Genomic DNA, 18,965 nt, shown 5'->3' on the forward strand with positions numbered 1-18,965 from the left:
GGAACAAAAAAAATAACAGAAAAAAAGAAGCAAAAAAAAAATAGAAAAAAATAACAGAAAAAACCAAGGAAAAAAAAATAACAGAAAAAAAGAAGGAAAAAAAATAATAGAAAAAAATAAAAGAAAAAAAATTATTTAAAAAAAAACTGAGGGCATAATGGATATTTTAGTGTCAAAAATTGACGTCGTGTACTGATAGTGGGTCGAGTTTCAGATTTCGTGTACCGAAATATTTGGTTTGGAACTTTATATATAAAAATTATTAGTGGTCTTTCCTTAGTGTACTGTTTGCGAAATTTTCTCCTTTTTCTATGCAGGAGATGATTAGATAGAGATGTGAGGCTCAAGGCTCACGGTTGCTTCCAAAATCCAATAGCATAAAGTTGGTGGGAAGTGGAGATGTTGCCTACCTGAACACTTGAGATAAAAGAACAAATCTCAAGCTTCACTAATCTGGTTTTGCTGAAAATGGAGGACAGATCTGATATTGAAATCCCAAAGGTTAAACTGGGCAGTCAAGGCTTGGAGGTAACTTTACTTTTCTCACACTTTGGTCTATATCTTTGGAAATCAACTAAAACTATGCTGATCAATTTCATTAGAACAATGTATATCAAATTAAGAGCAGAATCTCTTACAGTTTATCAATATCATACTATAAAGCTGAGATTCAGTTTCTAAAACACTGTTTAGTCATTATCTTATCAGTTCACTGTAATAGTTTCTGATTGAATAGCAAATCTATATATGGTATAAGGTCCATGTTTTCAATCATTAAACTTTGCAAATCAACTATGATGTTTGTACAGAGTTTGGTTTTCTGTTTCCTTGATGACGTACTATGACACTAATCTAGCTATCACAGAGTGACCTAAATGATGTTTATCACTAAACAACTTATCTTCAAGATCAAAAAAGAAAAAAGTTTCCTTGGTTTCCCGTCGTTTCTGAAAATTTGAGTTTTATAGTTATAAGTAATGATGTACACATAACTTAATTGGTTAATTTTGTTTGGTTGATCGTTTGGCTTTTACTTTTCTGGCCTATAGGTGTCTAGATTGGGTTTTGGATGTGGGGGACTATCTGGAATATACAATGCTCCTCTCTCTCACGAAGCTGGATGCTCAGTGATACAGGAAGCATTCAATAGGGGCATCACCTTCTATGATACCTCAGATGCTTATGGTCAGGATCATGATAATGAAATCATGGTCGGCAAGGTAAATATTTCACACTCAATGGGGCTAAACTCTTTGATTAGACAATCTATTTATAGAAGACTTTTTGTAGAACATTTTCTTAGCTTTCTTGCATTTTCAGGCTTTAAAACAACTTCCTCGAGAAAAGGTTCAATTGGCTACAAAATTTGGCATTCTCAAGTCAGACAGCTTTGAATTCAGTGTAAATGGGACCCCGGAGTACGTAAGAGCATGCTGTGAAGCTAGTCTGAAGAGGCTGGATGTCGACTACATTGATTTGTACTATCAGCACCGTGTCGATGTTTCAGTGCCAATTGAGGATACGGTAAGATCTGAGAGATTTTTGCCATTTATGTATCATTCTTTCATTAACTATTTCAATTGTACTTTAAGTACTGTATCTTCATATATCTAAATGTTTGTTCTGTTTGGTGAGGAAGATTGAGGAGCTTAAGAAGCTAGTGAATGAAGGAAAAATAAGATACATTGGCCTTTCAGAAGCTAGTATAGACACAATAATGAGAGCTCATGCTGTTCATCCCATTACTGCAGTGCAAATGGAGTATTCTCTTTGGACTCGTGAAATTGAAAATGAGATAATTCCACTTTGCAGGTTTGTAATTTTCACCTCTGAATTCTACAATATCAAATTCTTCCTAGTTTATTAGCTCTAAGACTTGGATATGTAATTAGTCAACCACATTTACAGGAAACTTGGAATTGGGATAGTGTCATATAGTCCACTTGGTCGTGGCTTCTTCGGTGGGAAGGCAATTTTAGAGAGCTTGCCTGCAGAAAGTTTGTTGGTATGAACAGAAACATTATTGTATTGTTCATTATTTGGTTAGAGCAATCACAGTTATAATCTTGCATTATTGTTCTTATTTTGTCCCCAGTCTATTCATCCAAGGTTTAATGGTGAGAATTTGGAGAGCAACAAACTCTTCTATAACAAACTTGCCAACCTTGCCGCAAAACATTCATGCACTGCTCCTCAGTTAGCTCTGGCATGGCTTCTCCATCAGGGCAATGACATAGTTCCAATCCCAGGTACATTCGACTCTTTCGATCTCTTCCAAATAATGCTCTCATAACCTGTGTTATCTTGTTTACATACTTGAATCTTGGTTAATGACCAAGGTTTTGAACCCAATATGTGGGATTGAAGGTTTTGTTTGTTAGTCAAATGATACTTTTGTAATCTCAGACTACATATGCAGGAACTACTAAAGTTAAGAACCTTTGTATCAATATTGGAGCATTGAATGTGAAGCTTACGAAAGAGGATTTGACTGAGATTTGTGATGCTGTTCCCATTAATGAAGTTGAAGGCGACCGAGAATTTGAAGTTCTGTCAAAATTCATGTGGAATAATGCAAATACCCCATCAAAGTAATTGCAAGGGTGCTGTCAGTTTCTTTGTGTACTGAGTTAATTGGTGAGCATCATCACTATCACCAATCTGGTTGCTGCAGTTTCACTTTAGTCAATTTATAAAGAAAATACTGTAATGTTTTAAACATTCTGCTTCAAGAATAAGATGTTAGAGTCACAGTTGGTATGTAATCCCTACAATAATCTGTACAGCAGTTTGGTATAAAGTTTGTAATGATATGCAACGTACAGTGACACTGTCACAGTTGCTATGTAATCCCTTTGTTAAGATAAATAAAAAATATTTGTTGTGCAAAAATAATGGGATTAGTTCTTATGTGGTCATAGCGTTTTAGTTAGCAGTTAGCACCTATTCAACATTGATAAGGTACAATAGAATGAAAGTCTACTTTGAAGATTAAAAAATGAATCTGTACAGACTTCTTGCAAGTTTTCAGGGTTCATATGCTGGAATAAAATATAAACTACTAATTGTCAGGCCCAAAGCTGATGATTCGTTTCTTCACTTCGAATTGCAAGTTGCTTTTAATAAATTAGAATATATACAAATAAAAACTAATGAAGCTAGACAGTGTTTGCACAATTAAGTAATGAAGTTGGTGAGAAGTAGACATGTTACCTACCTGAACATGTAAGCTTGTGTTTCCCTGTAGAACGATCTCCAGCTACACATCTGGTTTTGCTGAAAATGGAGGACAAATCTCATATTCAAATCCCAAAGGTTAAACTGGGTAATCAGGGCTTGGAGGTAAGTTTATTTTTTGCACACTTTGGCCTGCATATGTTCCAAAGTCAACTACATTATGCTGATCAATTTAGAACACTCTTCACACAAATTAAGAAGAATCTCTTACAGTTTATCAACATTCATTCCCATCGTGCTGAGATTCAGTTTCTAGAACATTGTTTAGTTATTATCTGATCGGTTCCCTGTAGTAGTTTAATCGAATAGAAATCAAAAATACATATAATACAATGTTTGTATTTTCAAATCATCTATGATGCATGTAGTACAAAGATTGGTTTTCGGTTTCCTTGATGCTTATGACACTAATCTACCAGACAGACCTGCGTGATTTTAACTCAGTAGACGACTTAGCTTTCAAGTTTGAAAAAGAAAAGAAGTCAAAGTTTTCTTGGTGTTTTGAAAAAAAATTTAGTCTTGTATTTGTAGGTAATGATAATACAGTAGTTCTGTTGGTTTTGGTGTATAGTTCTTTGGAAGTTGGCTTTGACATTCTGGTCTATAGGTTTCTAGATTGGGTTTTGGCTGTGGGGGACTATCTGGAATATACAATGCTCCTCTCTCTCATGAAGCTGGATGTTCCGTGATAAAGGAAGCATTTGATAGGGGCATTACCTTCTATGACACTTCGGATCTTTATGGTCACAATCATGATAATGAAATCTTGGTTGGCAAGGTAAACGATGAACACTTGTTTTCGTCAAAATTCTCTAAATTTGATGAGCAGTTGCACAAATTCGAAATTTCGAATGGGAACTGAAATCTTTGATCAGATCTGCTACTTGTAAGTGGGACACGTACTTTCGGTAGAAAAATCTTACTTTCCTTGTACATACAGGCTTTGAAACAGCTTCCTCGAGAAAAAGTTCAACTGGCTACAAAATTTGGCCTTGTCAGGTTGGATGGCTTTCAGTTTGCAATTAATGGTACCCCGGAATATGTAAGAGCATGCTGCGAAGCTAGTCTAAAGCGGCTGGATGTCGACTATATTGATCTGTACTACCAACACCGTGTCGATGTTTCAGTGCCAATTGAGGATACTGTAAGTTTTGAGACAATTTTTCACTTTCCATATATTATCTTCCATTCTTGAAATCCATGATTTCAATGTACTATTGGGACTATCTTTATATCTAAATGTTTGTTCTGTTTGGTGGTATGAGGAAGATTGGGGAGCTTAAGAAGCTGGTACATGAAGGAAAGATAAGATACATTGGTCTATCAGAAGCTAGTATAGACACCATAATGAGAGCTCATGCTGTTCATCCCATCACTGCTGTACAAATGGAGTATTCTCTGTGGACTCGAGAGATTGAAGATGAAATAATTCCACTTTGCCTGTTTGACATTTTCACCTCCTGAAGTCTGAATTTTAACATGTCAAATTTTCCAATTTTATTAAGCTTTGGTGAAGTTGGTTCTTTCATAAACTTGATTACTTGAATACTCATTTCCTCTACTTCCACATTTACAGGAAGCTTGGAATTGGTATAGTGTCATATAGTCCACTCGGTCGTGGTTTCTTTGGTGGGAAGGCAGTTCTGGAGAGCTTGCCTGCAGAAAGTTTGTTGGTACGCATAACCAAAGACATTGTAGTGCATGCCTAGCTTGTTCATTCAAATAGGTGGACGAATTTTATTCAGACAAATGACCTTTTTAAACTTACATTGCTGTTCTTAATCTGTCCCAGTCTATTCATCCAAGGTTCAATGGCGAGAATTTGGAAAAGAACAAACTTTTCTATAACAAGCTTGCCAATCTTGCTGCAAAGCATTCATGCAATGCTCCTCAATTAGCTCTGGCATGGCTTCTCCATCAGGGCAAGGACATAATTCCAATCCCCGGTATGTTCTTGTTACACGTGTTTGAATCCAAGATGAGGGTTTAGTACTTCATGTTGTCATTGTTTCGACTTAAAAGTAGGAATCGGCGACCCCTTCTTAATGTTCGATATCTTTTGTCACATGTTTGACAATGCATACATACTTGAACTGTTGGATTATATGTGCAGGGACTACTAAACTTAAGAACCTGGATATCAATGTCGGATCATTGGATGTGAAGCTTACAGAAGAGGATTTGAATGAAATTTGTGAAGCTGTGCCCATTGATAAAGTTGGAGGAGACCGAGAATTTGAAGTGTTCTCAAAATTTGTGTGGAATTATGCAAGTACACCCTCAATGTAAGGGAGCTCTCAGTTCTTTTGTGTACTGAATTAATTGGAATAGCACTACCAGTGTCTGGTTACTGTCGTTTCACTGCAGCCAGTAAATGTATGTTCATTGTGTGCTGATTCATTTTAGCTTACATACCTTAATAATATGAAGTTCCAAGTTTCCAACTACTAGGCTTTTTCCTTTTTCTGTCACATATAGCAAAATATTTTCCAGGCTTTTCAGGTTGATATATAGAGAAGGTTTAATTTAGAAATGAAGATATAGGCACTTGGTGGGGTATTATCCTCCACGTCACAACAATTGCTAGATAGTTCTACAGAATTGTTCTTTCCGTTGAGAATGATGAGTTGCTCATACAATTTGACAAGACACGAACCAATATATAGAAGATATTGGACAGCTCTAGAACTATCCTTTTTTTTTTTTTTTTCCTTTTGAAAATATGCTCTAGAACTATCTTAATCCTGAGAACTTGAAAGACTTCTTCAAATAGGACTCTGCTAGCTTTTGAACTAGTACAATTGACTGGCTTTCGATAAGTGCCCATCTCAATTCTCTTCATTTTTATTATCCTCAAATTGGTTGTTCATGTATACGCTCAGCAATTGGAATCCAGAGACTGATCGAGCTAGTGATTACGTACATACATCTAATACACAGAGAAACTAATTAGCAGATAGGGTAACGTTAAAACAACATTGTTAATTAAGAAGGCCTTTGAGCATTAAATCCTCGCAACTTTCCTAAATAAAAACTCTTCAATATCATCTCCCTTGTAACTTGCTTTCTAATTCTAACGATCGAAAAGCAGCCAACACTACTTCTAGATCAGAAACAGTACCTCTAACAGGAGCGTTGTGCTGTGTGCGGCAAGCCACGTCTCTTTTACCACGATGTCAAATGGGGACGACACAACCTACAAAATTTCCATAGCTATCGTACAAATGCTGTTATATAAGCCAGTGAAGAAGAAGCAGCCAAACTTACTTTTCGTTTTCTTAATTTCAAACAAAAACGAAGCAATTCAAAGAACCCCAACTAGCTCAAACTAGTCGTGGCCTCGTGAAACATCGTTCCTCCATATTGAAAACCTTAAACAAACCTTACCTCACAAATCAAACTCATCGATTACTACTACATACTGGTCTGCGCTGCAGCCACGTCTCCCTGTGATGACAAGACAACCCACGTGGCATAGTACTAGTGGGAAACCAAACGAGTGACACGGTGCCAACATCTCGACCATTCATTTCACGAGCTACGTATACTATAAAACCCTACTCAGGAATACAACTTTGATAACCAAGATCAAGAGCAAAAAACAAGCATTTTAATTAGACACCACTTTCCTACTTGATCATAGAAATATATACAATGGCTGCTTCAGCTACCATGCAATCAATATTCCTTGCAAATTCCGTTGTATATGGAGCAGGACAGAACAGGTCCTCGTTGCCTGTTCAATTTGCACCAACTCTTCGTAGGTACCGTAACATGAGGGTACGCTCCATGGCTGAGGTAATTCACTCTCTACCTAAGCTAGTGTCTCCTCCTTTGTGTTGAAAGCTACATTATTTGTTTCAGGGTTCAAAATAAAATCAGTTTTCCCTTGAGATCTTAGTGTTCCGAGTTTAATTATGTGGAGAATTTAGATAAATGTGTATTAACCATGACCAATTTGTCCATAATTTGCAGAATGGTCTACCTGAGGAGAAGCCATCTACAGTTTCAGAACCATCAAAGGCTCCACCACAAGCACCTACACCTACACCTGTCCCACCACCACCTAGGACTCCCAAGGTTAGCACCAAGTTCGGGGACGTTTTTGCCTTCAGCGGTCCAGCACCGGAGAGAATCAACGGCAGACTCGCAATGGTGGGCTTTGTTTCAGCTCTGGCAGTGGAACTGTTAAAGGGCCAGGATGTGTTTTCTCAGATCTCCGACGGGGGAGTCTCGCTGTTTCTTGGCACTAGCATTTTGCTGTCAGTTGCATCCGTGATTCCTCTATTCCAAGGAGTCAGTGTGGAGTCGAAATCAAAGGGGCTTATGACCTCAGATGCTGAGTTGTGGAATGGAAGATTGGCCATGTTAGGTTTGGTGGCTTTGGCTTTCACCGAGTATGTCAAGGGTGGAACCCTAATTTAATTCTCATGCATCATGATTGGCCGGTGTTTAATTTGCTAGGTTAATACTTAATACCTTGTAAAAGTCATATTCATATCAATTAGTTAACACGTACTGTAAATTTGCAGAGAAAATGTATGGTTTATTTGGAACTTTGGATACTTAAAAAATGAGCACGAAATCAATATATTGCCAAGGCAAGGCCAGAAATTTGCTTTTCAAAACTTCTTTTGAACAAGAATATACAGAAAACTATTCCTATCATCTCCATTGATTTGAGCTTATTTTTTACTTCATTTTTCATCTATACAGTAGACAATAAAGGGTTATTGTATAAGTTGATTGGACCTCCTTTCTTTTTGACTGTCAATTGTTTGGACCTCCTAGTTGATCCGACCTTTTAGTTGAAGTTCTTCTTGGATAAACACACCATAGTCGGCCCATCCGACTTAAGCCTCTATTAAAATTTATTAAATAAAAAATTAAAATGAAAAATACAACCAACTAGGAGGAAATATGAAACCTAACTCCTCATAAATACCCTACATCATTTCAGTTGAAATTTTTCTCATAGTAAAGGTGTCCTATAAATATGAAAACCATCTACCTAGTGCAAAAAGATTAGAACTACCCCATATATTGTCTTGAGAATTGAGAATGAAATTCATAACTGGAATTCATATTTCATTCTGTTTTCTTTTTATATTCTTCTATTGGATCTACCGTATTCAAGCAAAATCAACAATCTCTGGTACATAAATTATGTATATGGATGATTTGTACATGCCAATAGTTTTTACAATTTGTCATAACTGGTATTCGTCTATTATTGATTTTCTCGAATCTGCAAACTCTTTATCTCCACCATATCTTTTACACATAAAAACATTTTCCAAATTCAAAAAAAAAAAAAATATATATATATATATATATATATATATAATAAAATAAAATCAATGCTTTAGTGCAGTTTTATCATTATACCAACTAGGGAATTTAGAGAAACATCATGGATTTATCTCAGAAACTCATGATAAATCATTAAGTCGACCACATCTGCCACTACCTATCCCCCAAAGTTTCTCTCCCTCCCTAAACCCATAGGATTATGGGGTATCTCAGATTATGGTAAAGGTATTATTGTTGGAATCATTGATTCCGGTGTGTGGCCAGAACACCCTAGTTTTAAAGACCACGATATGCCCCGTAAAATACCAAGTAAACGGAAAGGATCATATGACAAAGCCGGCAAGATTTCCCCCAAAGTTTCTCTCCCTCCCTAAACCCATAGGATTATGGGGTATCTCAGATTATGATAAAGGTATTATTGTTGGTATCATTGATTCCGGTGTGTGGCCAGAACACCCTAGTCTTAAAGACCACGATATGCCCAAAATACCAAGTAAACGGAAAGGATCATATGACAAAGCCGGGCAAGATTTCAATTCCTCACTTTGCAATTTCAAGCTTATTGGAGCTAAATACTTCAACAAACGTTTGTTTCGCTCAGATAAAACTATAAAAATAGGTACCGATTCTGCTGGGGACATGGGATCTTTAATTAATTCAACAGTTATTGTAGTAATTGTGTAGATAATGTATCTCATTTTGGCTATGGTGGTGGAACATCCAGTGGTATTGCAACAAGAGCCATGGTAGCAGTGTACAAGGTGATTTGGGACAATGATAACACTTATATATCAGATATTGTTGCAGCTATAGATGAAGCCATTGCTGACAGTGTTGATGTTATGAATTTCTCTATTCATGATGAATATAACAAATGACGAATTACATTGTTTGAAAATGCGGTAGCAATGGCCTCATTTTCTGCTTTGTGTCACATGGTAAATTTTCTTTACTAAAAACTAATTATACGTTGAAGTTCTTGCCTGTGTGGCTGTGTGTATCTAGGGAGTAGGGAGCCACGTCTCAGACCAACCACTATCAAACAAATGCAAGTGTTTTCTGTGCTGTGTTGAGTGACTCAGCCAGCTGCATGAGAGCCAGGAACTGTAACCATCTCTCTCTTTTTTTCTTTCCAACGATTCGAAAATGCAGCCAAAGATCCTCTGGTGCCTACCAAGTGTCGACTAGCTCAAAATCCTAAAACCAGTATCGTGGACTCATGAAACATCAATCCTCTCTGGAAAGATAAAAAAAGTGAAAGACCTTGAAGAAATGGGACCTCAGAAAATCACTGACTACTGCATTGTGGTGTGTTCTTCATCCACGTCTCCATTCCCATCATGTGTGGACAAAACAACCCACGTGGCCCAACATTAGTGGCAAAACCTAGCGAGTGACGTGGTGCCTAAATATCCACCGTTAACTTCAAGAGCCAACCCCACTAGCACTTCGTGACTCAACCCATCACGTACTTTTACTATAAAGACCAGCTCAGTGCATTCAACTTTGATAACCCAGATCGTCTTCACTTTCTCATCTATCTACCTCTTCTCTCCTCTACTAAGTTCTTGTGCTTCATCAACCTCCTTGATCATTCCTTGTAGTGCTTAATCAAGAACCATATATACAATGGCTGCTTCAGCTTCCATGCAATCGATATTCCTAACAAACTCCGTCGCTTATGGAGCTGGAAAGAAGAGCTCAGTCAGAGTAAACCAACTTGTGCCAACTCTTCACAGGTACCCTAACATGAGGGTGCGCTCCATGGCTGAGGTAATTAACTCTCCATCTAAGCTAGTGTTTCCTTTGTGTTCAAAGCTACACTTGTTTTAGGGTTCAAAATAAAATGAGCTTTCTGTTCAGATGTTAGTGTTTAGAGTTTAATTTTGTCGAGAATTTGTGTATTAACCATGTCCAATTTTTCCATATTTTGCAGGATGGTCTACCTGAGGAGAAACCATCTACAGTTTCAGAACCATCAAAGATTCCATCAGCAGCACCTACACCTACACCTTTCCCACCACCACCTAGAACTCCCAAGGTTAGCACCAAGTTCGGGGACGTTTTCGCCTTCAGCGGCCCAGCACCTGAAAGAATCAACGGCAGACTCGCAATGGTGGGCTTTGTTTCAGCTCTGGCAGTGGAAGTGGTAAAGGGCCAGGATGTGTTTTCTCAGATCTCCAACGGTGGAGTCTCGCTGTTTCTCGGCACTAGCATTTTGCTATCAGTTGCATCTGTGATTCCTCTTTTTCAAGGAGTCAGTGTGGAGTCAAAATCGAAGGGGCCCCTTTGGACCTCAGATGCTGAATTGTTGAATGGAAGACTGGCCATGCTAGGTTTGGTAGCTTTGGCCTTCACTGAGTATGTCAAGGGTGGAACCCTTATTTAAGTCTCTTTAGGGACCATAGGGTTGTAAAAGTCCGTTCATATTTAGCAGTTACAAATATCAATGAGAAGGTTATATTTTCATACTCCAATGCGCAATAGCTTTATTTTCTATTACCATCACAATAGAGATGATGCACTAATGGAAACTTACTTACAATTAGCTGCAATAAATCTATTCTCAAAAGATAAAACAAACAGACAAAAATAGAAAGAGGTATCTGTGATAAATGAGATAAGGTTCTTAATATGAACAATAAGGATCATACTCAAAGGTCATCTAGCATAGAAAATTGCTCAAGAATCTTAACCTATGCAACATTACGGATCATAACATCAGCCACAAAAGGCAATGAACAAATTTAATTACAAGCAAAAGTCCTCCTTACATAATACAGATTAACAGAATAGCAGCTGTGTCTAAACTAAAACTAGAAAATCCACTACCCACATGACTAGAATTTGTGCAAAATGCCGAAGGACAACCGGAAGAGACAAATCTTAATTATTTTTTTCAGAACTACATTAGTACATTATGGAGATTGAAGATGGAAATATGCATCTTCTCTTATTCATTACATCAAAGATTTTGGGATACATCTACTTATATAGAAGGCCTCTAGTGTTGCACACATATAAACAGAAAAGAATGAGAAGAATACACTCTTTTTTTTCTACTATTTCATGTATATTTACAAATCCACCAAGAAACCTCAACAGCTCTTGTGGATGACCTATATATTCCATCTACGGATCAAGAAAGACTGCATGCTTGGCCACCTCTCCATTTACATGATTGTCGGACGCCACTTCATAATCACTCTGTTTCTGCACAAAAGAATATGTATTTCACTTATGCTAGTGAAGCACTTTAAATCAGGAAATAAATCAAACCGAAGTTCAAATGTCCCTGCCCTATGTTATTAGTTCATACCTCGGAAGGTTGATCAATTGGAAACAAATTTATGGCTCGAGGATTGAAACTGATTCCACTGTAATGAGAAGCATGAATGAAAAGTGAAATTAGTTAAACATGGAACTGTATTCAACCAGTAAGAATTGCAAAATCAATAACAAGATTCATCAAGAAATGGACGTTCATCCAACATGTTTGCTAAGATAATTGCTATACTGGGAAAAAATGCGGGATATATAAAAGACTTCAAATATGGCCAGAGGACAGGTAAAATAAGCACACTTCCTTCTTATCCTTGTACACTCTATAAGGAGATGAGCGTTACCAGCGGGATAGTACTAGCTGCCACAAGTATGGAATAAAGAACTCCTCTGGATGACTCTCTTGTTCATATGTGAAGCGCAACTGGGTGAACATCTGAGAAAACAAGATTTTGAAGAGATTATAAATAACAATCTCCAGGTACCAACTTCAAATCGACTTATTCAACAATGTAATTCTCTTTTCCCTTTTTACCTTCATCCCTTCACCACGCCATGATCTACAATTAATGATTATGACTTGAAGTACTTTTTCTACTGACCATTCTCCATCTGTTCTTTGTGCATCCACACGACTATTGAAAAAATCTAATACCTACAACACCAGACAAACAATATAAGTCCGGTCAAATGCACCAAAGAGGTGAATTATTTTGTAAGACGTGAATTGTTTTCAAGTTATCAAAAAAGGTAAATGGCAGCCAAATGCCATCAAAGGTTGCCTGCTGATGAGAATAAGACATAGTTTTGTTGAAAAAAAAAAATTTTGAGAGAGAGAGAGAGAAGGTTAATATGGAGCATACTGTATAAATGTTTTCAAGCAGCTCATTGAAACGTGGATGATTCCTGAAAGGCTCAAATACTTCCTGCCTGTGCATTATCGCATATATAACCTGCACCATTGCATAGATTAAGAAATATGGAAACCGGACAATGTACTCAATCCCTCATAGCAATACAACAATATCTCACATGGATCACTAATATTGTAAGTAACGATACCTCAGGATTCCGTGGCAGAGCATATGTCAAAATTGCATTTAATATTTCAAGGACAAGTCTCAAGAAGTCGGTATATATATGCATCTCCGTTGACTGCAACAAAAAAGGTTCTAGCTTAGCAGACAATAAAATAATATAAGGTGATGCTTATCGAACAAAGCAATTCGAAGTGCCATAATATATGCAAGGTATGTGGTATATTACAGTATCGTCTTCTGTTGAGTTGCCTTTGGCTAATGTCATCTGATTATTACGCACCTCTGCTAGTTTGTTATACCTGAACCAAAGATTACGACAAGAGCAACATGTTAACCAATTCACTAATAAGTGTAAGAAAGGCAGAATAAAAATATGAATTCCCGAACAAATAGAAAAGTATAGAGTAAAGCTAATGGAAAAGAGAAAACAACAAGGCAGACAGAAAAGGACATACTTCCGAGAGAGCATATCAAATAGGCTGACCAATCTCTGGGATGCATATGCACTCAAACGGTGGACATGAGGTGCCATGTTTGCCAAAGTTGCTAGACAAGTTGTATGGAGATAAACATCCTGTTACAATTAAACAAAGAAAACATGTTAATCAGGGAAGTACCAAAGAAAGGGTGAGCACAATCACTGTTTCTGTGACCACTAAGAAAACCAACTTGTTAAATCATATTCCAGTTCTGCAAATTTAACAAATACCTTAACCAAATTACAGCCCATGCAATACACAAATAGCAAGGTCTTACATGTAATTGACATAGGTATCAAGATATAAGCAATCTAATAATAATCAAAGTCATAAAGCACTTCAAGAAAGTTCACAGTAAAAGAGGCAGATAGATACCCGCAACTTAGATAGGTTATACTGCACTGTCCTTATCAGCGTAATGACCATTAATGAACCAAGAGATGTCTGGTGGAGGAGACGTTCTTTGTACCAGGGAACAGTAGGAAGTATCTGTTCATGTGAAAGTTAGATTAATATGACGCACATCTAGAATTATTATGACCCACATCTAAAATTATAACTTGTTGGCTACAGGAGGCAACCCTTACCAATTTGTGAATGCTTGCATTAAAAGATGAATCCTGACTAAGTATGAGAAGTATGATCAGCAACATGTAGATTTGATTAGATGTCCTTTTTGGAGCATCATATAACGCTTCCAGGATGGGCATCAACTGTCCATTTCATCATATAAATACAGGTCAGTATCAAGTGTTGAAATCAATTTAGTACCAAAAGAATGTAACAAGATATTGTTAAATCACCAACTTAAGGCTATGACCTATTTCCAAAGACATTAGAAGCAAGAAAAACAGTATATCCTAACACAACTTTTGCCACAAAATACTGGTCCCTTTTTTCTTTTTCTTTTTTTCCAATGACAGTGATCAGCTGCCGTTACATACCAGCGTATCCAAATCAGTTCGCACCAAGACATACTCCAGAAAGTCAGCATTTCCTTGCAATAAAGAGTAAAGCAAAAGTGCAGCAGCCTCATCAGACAAGTACCTGCAGAGGCAGAAAACAAGAAATTCAAAATGAAACTAGTACTTTTAGTTTGCATAGACCATTAGATATTGAGCACAGCTATCGGGTAGCATGCCCATGGAAATCACCACCAATCCATAAAGGACCACAAATTTTCACTTTTGAACAGCATATTGATATACATATATATGTTACCAAACAGGTATGAAAATACTAAGGCCAAGGAATCTCTTTCTTTATCAAACAATATTTGGCTGACGTATGAACTTGGGACCTCGAGTGTAGGACTTGAGGAGTAAACACTGTTAAGCACTAGAGCTACAACAAGCCTCTACAATACAGCCTAGGAATCAAAAATATAGAAAATATAAATTAAGTAGCAATGTGAAGCTAATTTGTTAGTTCTACATACTTTTTTTTTATATATATGACTGTTATTTATGCACACAGAAGACACCTAAAATGTCCGAACCCTGATTGTCTATCAATGTACTTCCATATACATAGTACACACTTGCACTCGATCTTAGGAAGCCTACAGCCACTTAGATGACACCACATACAAAGAATCAGCCTATAATAACACAAAAAAGTAATATCATCTACAAGCAGAAGAACAAAAGGAAAAACAGACACTTACATTCCAAGGGTATCGAACAGGGAAGCAAAAGGTAACCTCAAAACTGGACCACTATGTGCATTACCCTCAGTATCTACGCGATCAACTGCAAGCCAGAAAAATATTTACTCCAGTTATCTGAATGAAACCTCATAATAAGAATACATAAAGAGATAACTAAAACATCTTACATTCAACATCTGTTGCATGTTCCAAGGCCTTGCAGTAAGGGTTGTCAGAAAAATATCTACTCCCTTTCAAAAGTGAATTTGAAGTGGTGGTGTCATTACTTGTATCTGTTATTGGCTCGTTGCCCACAACACATTTGTGATAATGAGTGAGAATAAGTAGCACATGGAGACTGCAGTCGGCCAAAAGACTTCTTGAGCCTTCACCACTTGAACTGACGAGAAAGTTGAATGGTAATAACATCAAATTTGCTGCATGTCAAACAATTGGTGTCAACAGCAAGGTCTATTTTGATATTGTCCAACAGGTCAACAAACTCAGAATAGTAAAAACCATGACACTAAAGAAGCATAAAAGAATAAAAGATATTAAAACTTTTACGCTTCGAATGGTATATATTAACCGGGAATATGTATACTGTTCTCTCAGGAGGAGCCCAGTCAACATAAGATTGAAGAAACGAAAAATGTTTATCAAAGAAACCGCCATACCTGCTGCAGAACTAACTCTTTGTATAACACCAGGTTGGCTTCCTTCAGAAAATATAGAATAAGATGCACTATTCAGGGGTATCGAAGGTCCAGTGATGTAATTGAGCAGCAGTCTACGAACAACCGAGATGACCAATGAGCTTTCCTGTAGATTGCAAAATTAATGTAAGATAAAACAAAAATTGCATCAACTAGAAATTTTGACTAAAATAAGCACATTTTTGTCCAGTAACCTGAGACATTTCTGCATCAAGAAATGGGTTCACATCTTCTGGCCCTGGGGATGGCCCAGAAAGAAGCTGAGTTGACATTGCAATCAGCATGAAGTTAAGCAGTTCCAAATGAAGGAGGTATGTACCAGGACTTCAGACAAGGAGAAAATATAATTAGGAAAACAGTAGGCACAATATGAATAATAAGGCATAAATGAGTACTTGAGTATGTACCTTACATCTATTGATCCAATAAAGGTAAGCACACTACACATTACAAAATCCTCGATGTTTAGATCTGCAAAATTGAATAACAAAATAGGTATAAATTTATGCTGTCAACAACATATTATTACATAATGTCAACCCAGATAAGCAATACGTATATGAAATAAGAAACCTAAACAACAAGACTTCCCAGTCCATTCAAAAGAACTCAATAAATATGGTGGGGCCATTCAGTCACAATGTCCCACTTTTATCAACTCCATCTCACTAAAATCATTACTCATCCAGCTCCCTACCCAGCAAACACACACATGAAGAATAGGAAAAAAAGAGAGGGGAACTGCTATGACAAAGATAGCTATTAGTTTTAGATATGGGCAGTAGTTGTGTCCTTTTGAGTCATCACCCATCAACCCCCACAGGGAGAAATATACAATGCCTAAAATACTAACAGCCATTATGTGTGTATAATAATAGGTTCGATTTGATTCTCAAATTATAGTTATCATCTAAATCATTCTACCACAGTACACCTCACGGCACACTGAATAAGAAAATTATTTTGAACTTTCAGGTGGGCTGAAGATATCATTAGAAATAAGAAATCATGAAACAAGTTCCATAGAAAAGCTCATTACTGGTTTAACATCATTTGTCAAAAAGAATACTAGTAAATTACCTCTTGTAATATCAGTTGGCATTGGCTCACTTTCATCTAGAGATAAGTACAACTCTTCAATCTTGTCGCTTTTTGGATTTTCAATTAAGTACTTTAAAAAGACAGATGAGATGTACACTGCATTCACAGCCTTCCCATAAACAAGAGAAGGGCCACCAGAAGTTGAAATAGCTTCTTGTAAACACCATGCCAGATGGATCAGAAGCTTTGCGAGATGCCTGGTTTTGTAGTTGTTTTGTGCTGCAAAATTGAGACAAAAAAATAAAACACTCATATGAGAACATGCAGGTATGTGAAGTTGCTGATAGATGGCCAAACGAGAAAAGTTTGAAGTAGAAACAGGTACAATCCATAACATTTTATCGAATCATCATAGTTCAAAGCAAAAAGGGAGGATCCTCATGCACATTTGTAGAACTTACAGGAATCATTGGATACCCCTAAGGTCGAGTCAAGAAGCAATGGTTAATTAAACAAAGATCTTATTTGTTCCAATGAATTAGTGATGGGAATGGATGCGCTTAAACATCATTAGCTACTACAAGCTTATGTGAGACCTACTGGTTGACTAACAATCACTTGCAACATAAGATGTGATTTACGCAATTTTGTATTTATAATTTGAGAGCTACAATTCTATCTTTCCCATTATTATATTCATACTTGCCAGAGATTTTGACAATTTTACACTTCGTTACTTATTATAAGGAGTTTTTGGTTACTCAACAACATAGCAAATAGCATTCAGATGCCCTCAATAATGAGTAAACGCCCATTCTTTTCTCAATCTGAGAACCAGTTGATTGATCCTATGGCCTTGGCTAGCACATGCTTAAAACTCAACAGCCAACTAGGTAAGATTAAGGAGTTCTCGAAAGAGTGAAGCTTGAACCAAGCATTTCAATATAAGCAGAAAGCACCTTACCTTCCCCTTTTCTTTCTCCCACAGCATAGTAGCTACTTTAGTTTTTACTCAAATTCAATTATTGTGCTCTATTTAGGGGCAATGACTTTCTCTAACAATGCTTTAGACTCGAAAATGAGAAATCTATTCCCCTAAGTTGATCCTAAGCATTGAAATTTATTGCCCTCAGCTGATCCTAATCTTAATATCCGTCGGTTTCAAGTGTGATGAACAGGCCTTAACTTAATATCCACAACTACATAGTCTTGTGCACCATTTGATTAGCACTAATGCTGATGCCGCACATCAAAGAACCCTAATTACATTGTCATGACACAACTCGAATCAAAGCAAGTAACAATTTCATGATTCATACCACAGAAACTGAGAAACTGAGAGAGAGAGAGAGAGAGTTTACTGACCAAGAGCCTCGCAAGCTTGTTGAACGCGGTCAGGAGGCCATTGGAGACTGAGAGGGAGGTCGAGCAATTTCTGCCAGTAATCAGAGGACAAAGGAAACGACTCGTCGCCGACGAAGGTCCCGATCAGGTACTCCGCCGTTTCCAGCGGACGCGCCGCGGAGCTACTCCCCCAGCGCGGCGTCGACGGCACCGCTCCCATTCCGAGAAAAAAATGCAGCAGCAAGCAGAAGAAGACGACGACGACGACGAGGATTTAGAGGACTCGGTGAGCGATCTCGGCAGTTGTTGGCGCCAGCGGCATTACCGGAGAGGGCTGGATCGGAAGGTGACGGTGGAGATTGAGAGAGAGAGAGAGATGGAGGGAAGGAGCTTACAAAGGAAGGTTTTGGAGCACTTTACAGAGAGAGAGAGAGAAAGAGACTAGAAAGTCTGCAACAGCCAAACAGATTACTAATGGCCTCTACGACTTTGCAGAATTTTTTTTCGGTTGTGGATCCAAACGACATTGCGTTAATTCTCCGGTTAATCTTTTTCCTGACCAGAATGCCCTTGGCCCCAATGGTATAATAACTTACTTTATCGGTTAACTAACAAGGAATCTTCGTTAAAGTAAATAAGGCTTGTTCGTTCTTATTCGGAAGGTCTCAAAGTTGTCAATGTAGATATGTTATTATTAATTAAAGTAGAGAACTACAATGTACGGCATAAGACAAAATAGACCTATTCTTTATTCCTGTTAAAAAATGTTTTCAATTTTTGAATACCTCTTAGAGCAAGTTCACCCGTTGGGTCACCAAGTCATCCACTATTCATTACTTTTTAGTGTTGATTTCACCCTCTGGGT

General features: G+C 37.4%; 5 protein-coding genes across 7 annotated transcripts; 4 read left to right on the forward strand and 1 right to left on the reverse strand.

The window, feature by feature from the left end:
- Positions 1-369: 369 nt before the first annotated feature.
- Positions 370-2,895, forward strand: LOC133709965 (perakine reductase-like). The gene is made up of 7 exons (XM_062135927.1): positions 370-528; positions 1,050-1,220; positions 1,321-1,524; positions 1,640-1,812; positions 1,909-2,005; positions 2,096-2,249; positions 2,420-2,895. Exons 1-7 carry the CDS (start codon positions 469-471, stop codon positions 2,593-2,595), a joined length of 1,035 nt encoding a protein of 344 aa, XP_061991911.1. The 5' UTR covers positions 370-468; the 3' UTR covers positions 2,596-2,895.
- Positions 2,896-3,148: 253 nt separating this feature from the next.
- On the forward strand, positions 3,149-5,684 carry LOC133710362 (perakine reductase-like). The gene is made up of 7 exons (XM_062136413.1): positions 3,149-3,342; positions 3,845-4,015; positions 4,178-4,381; positions 4,507-4,679; positions 4,814-4,910; positions 5,030-5,183; positions 5,351-5,684. Exons 1-7 carry the CDS (start codon positions 3,283-3,285, stop codon positions 5,524-5,526), a joined length of 1,035 nt encoding a protein of 344 aa, XP_061992397.1. The 5' UTR covers positions 3,149-3,282; the 3' UTR covers positions 5,527-5,684.
- Positions 5,685-6,797: 1,113 nt separating this feature from the next.
- Positions 6,798-7,866, forward strand: LOC133712585 (early light-induced protein 1, chloroplastic-like). Its single transcript, XM_062138695.1, has 2 exons — positions 6,798-7,035; positions 7,213-7,866. Exons 1-2 carry the CDS (start codon positions 6,892-6,894, stop codon positions 7,660-7,662), a joined length of 594 nt encoding a protein of 197 aa, XP_061994679.1. The 5' UTR covers positions 6,798-6,891; the 3' UTR covers positions 7,663-7,866.
- A 2,185-nt stretch (positions 7,867-10,051) lies between these two features.
- LOC133708687 (early light-induced protein 1, chloroplastic-like) lies at positions 10,052-11,021 on the forward strand. The gene is made up of 2 exons (XM_062134175.1): positions 10,052-10,323; positions 10,487-11,021. Exons 1-2 carry the CDS (start codon positions 10,180-10,182, stop codon positions 10,937-10,939), a joined length of 597 nt encoding a protein of 198 aa, XP_061990159.1. The 5' UTR covers positions 10,052-10,179; the 3' UTR covers positions 10,940-11,021.
- Positions 11,022-11,396: 375 nt separating this feature from the next.
- On the reverse strand, positions 11,397-18,587 carry LOC133708686 (uncharacterized). Of its 3 annotated transcripts, none has more exons than XM_062134174.1 (18): positions 18,122-18,587; positions 16,796-17,035; positions 16,123-16,186; positions 15,910-16,039; positions 15,677-15,821; positions 15,188-15,436; positions 15,018-15,102; positions 14,296-14,398; positions 13,939-14,064; positions 13,727-13,840; positions 13,328-13,446; positions 13,153-13,171; positions 12,895-12,987; positions 12,696-12,785; positions 12,368-12,487; positions 12,177-12,268; positions 11,870-11,927; positions 11,397-11,763 (listed from the first exon to the last, which is right to left on the reverse strand). In XM_062134174.1, exons 1-18 carry the CDS (start codon positions 18,318-18,320, stop codon positions 11,683-11,685), a joined length of 2,127 nt encoding a protein of 708 aa, XP_061990158.1. In that variant the 5' UTR covers positions 18,321-18,587; the 3' UTR covers positions 11,397-11,682. The 3 variants fall into 3 exon arrangements, with proteins under 3 accessions (XP_061990158.1, XP_061990157.1, XP_061990156.1); XM_062134173.1 differs by having other exon boundaries at positions 11,397-11,757; positions 13,099-13,171; XM_062134172.1 differs by having other exon boundaries at positions 13,099-13,171; positions 18,122-18,586.
- Positions 18,588-18,965: the final 378 nt, after the last annotated feature.

The sequence above is a fragment of the Rosa rugosa genome, chromosome 5, assembly GCF_958449725.1.
Source record: "Rosa rugosa chromosome 5, drRosRugo1.1, whole genome shotgun sequence".
Taxonomy (NCBI): Eukaryota; Viridiplantae; Streptophyta; class Magnoliopsida; order Rosales; family Rosaceae; genus Rosa; species Rosa rugosa.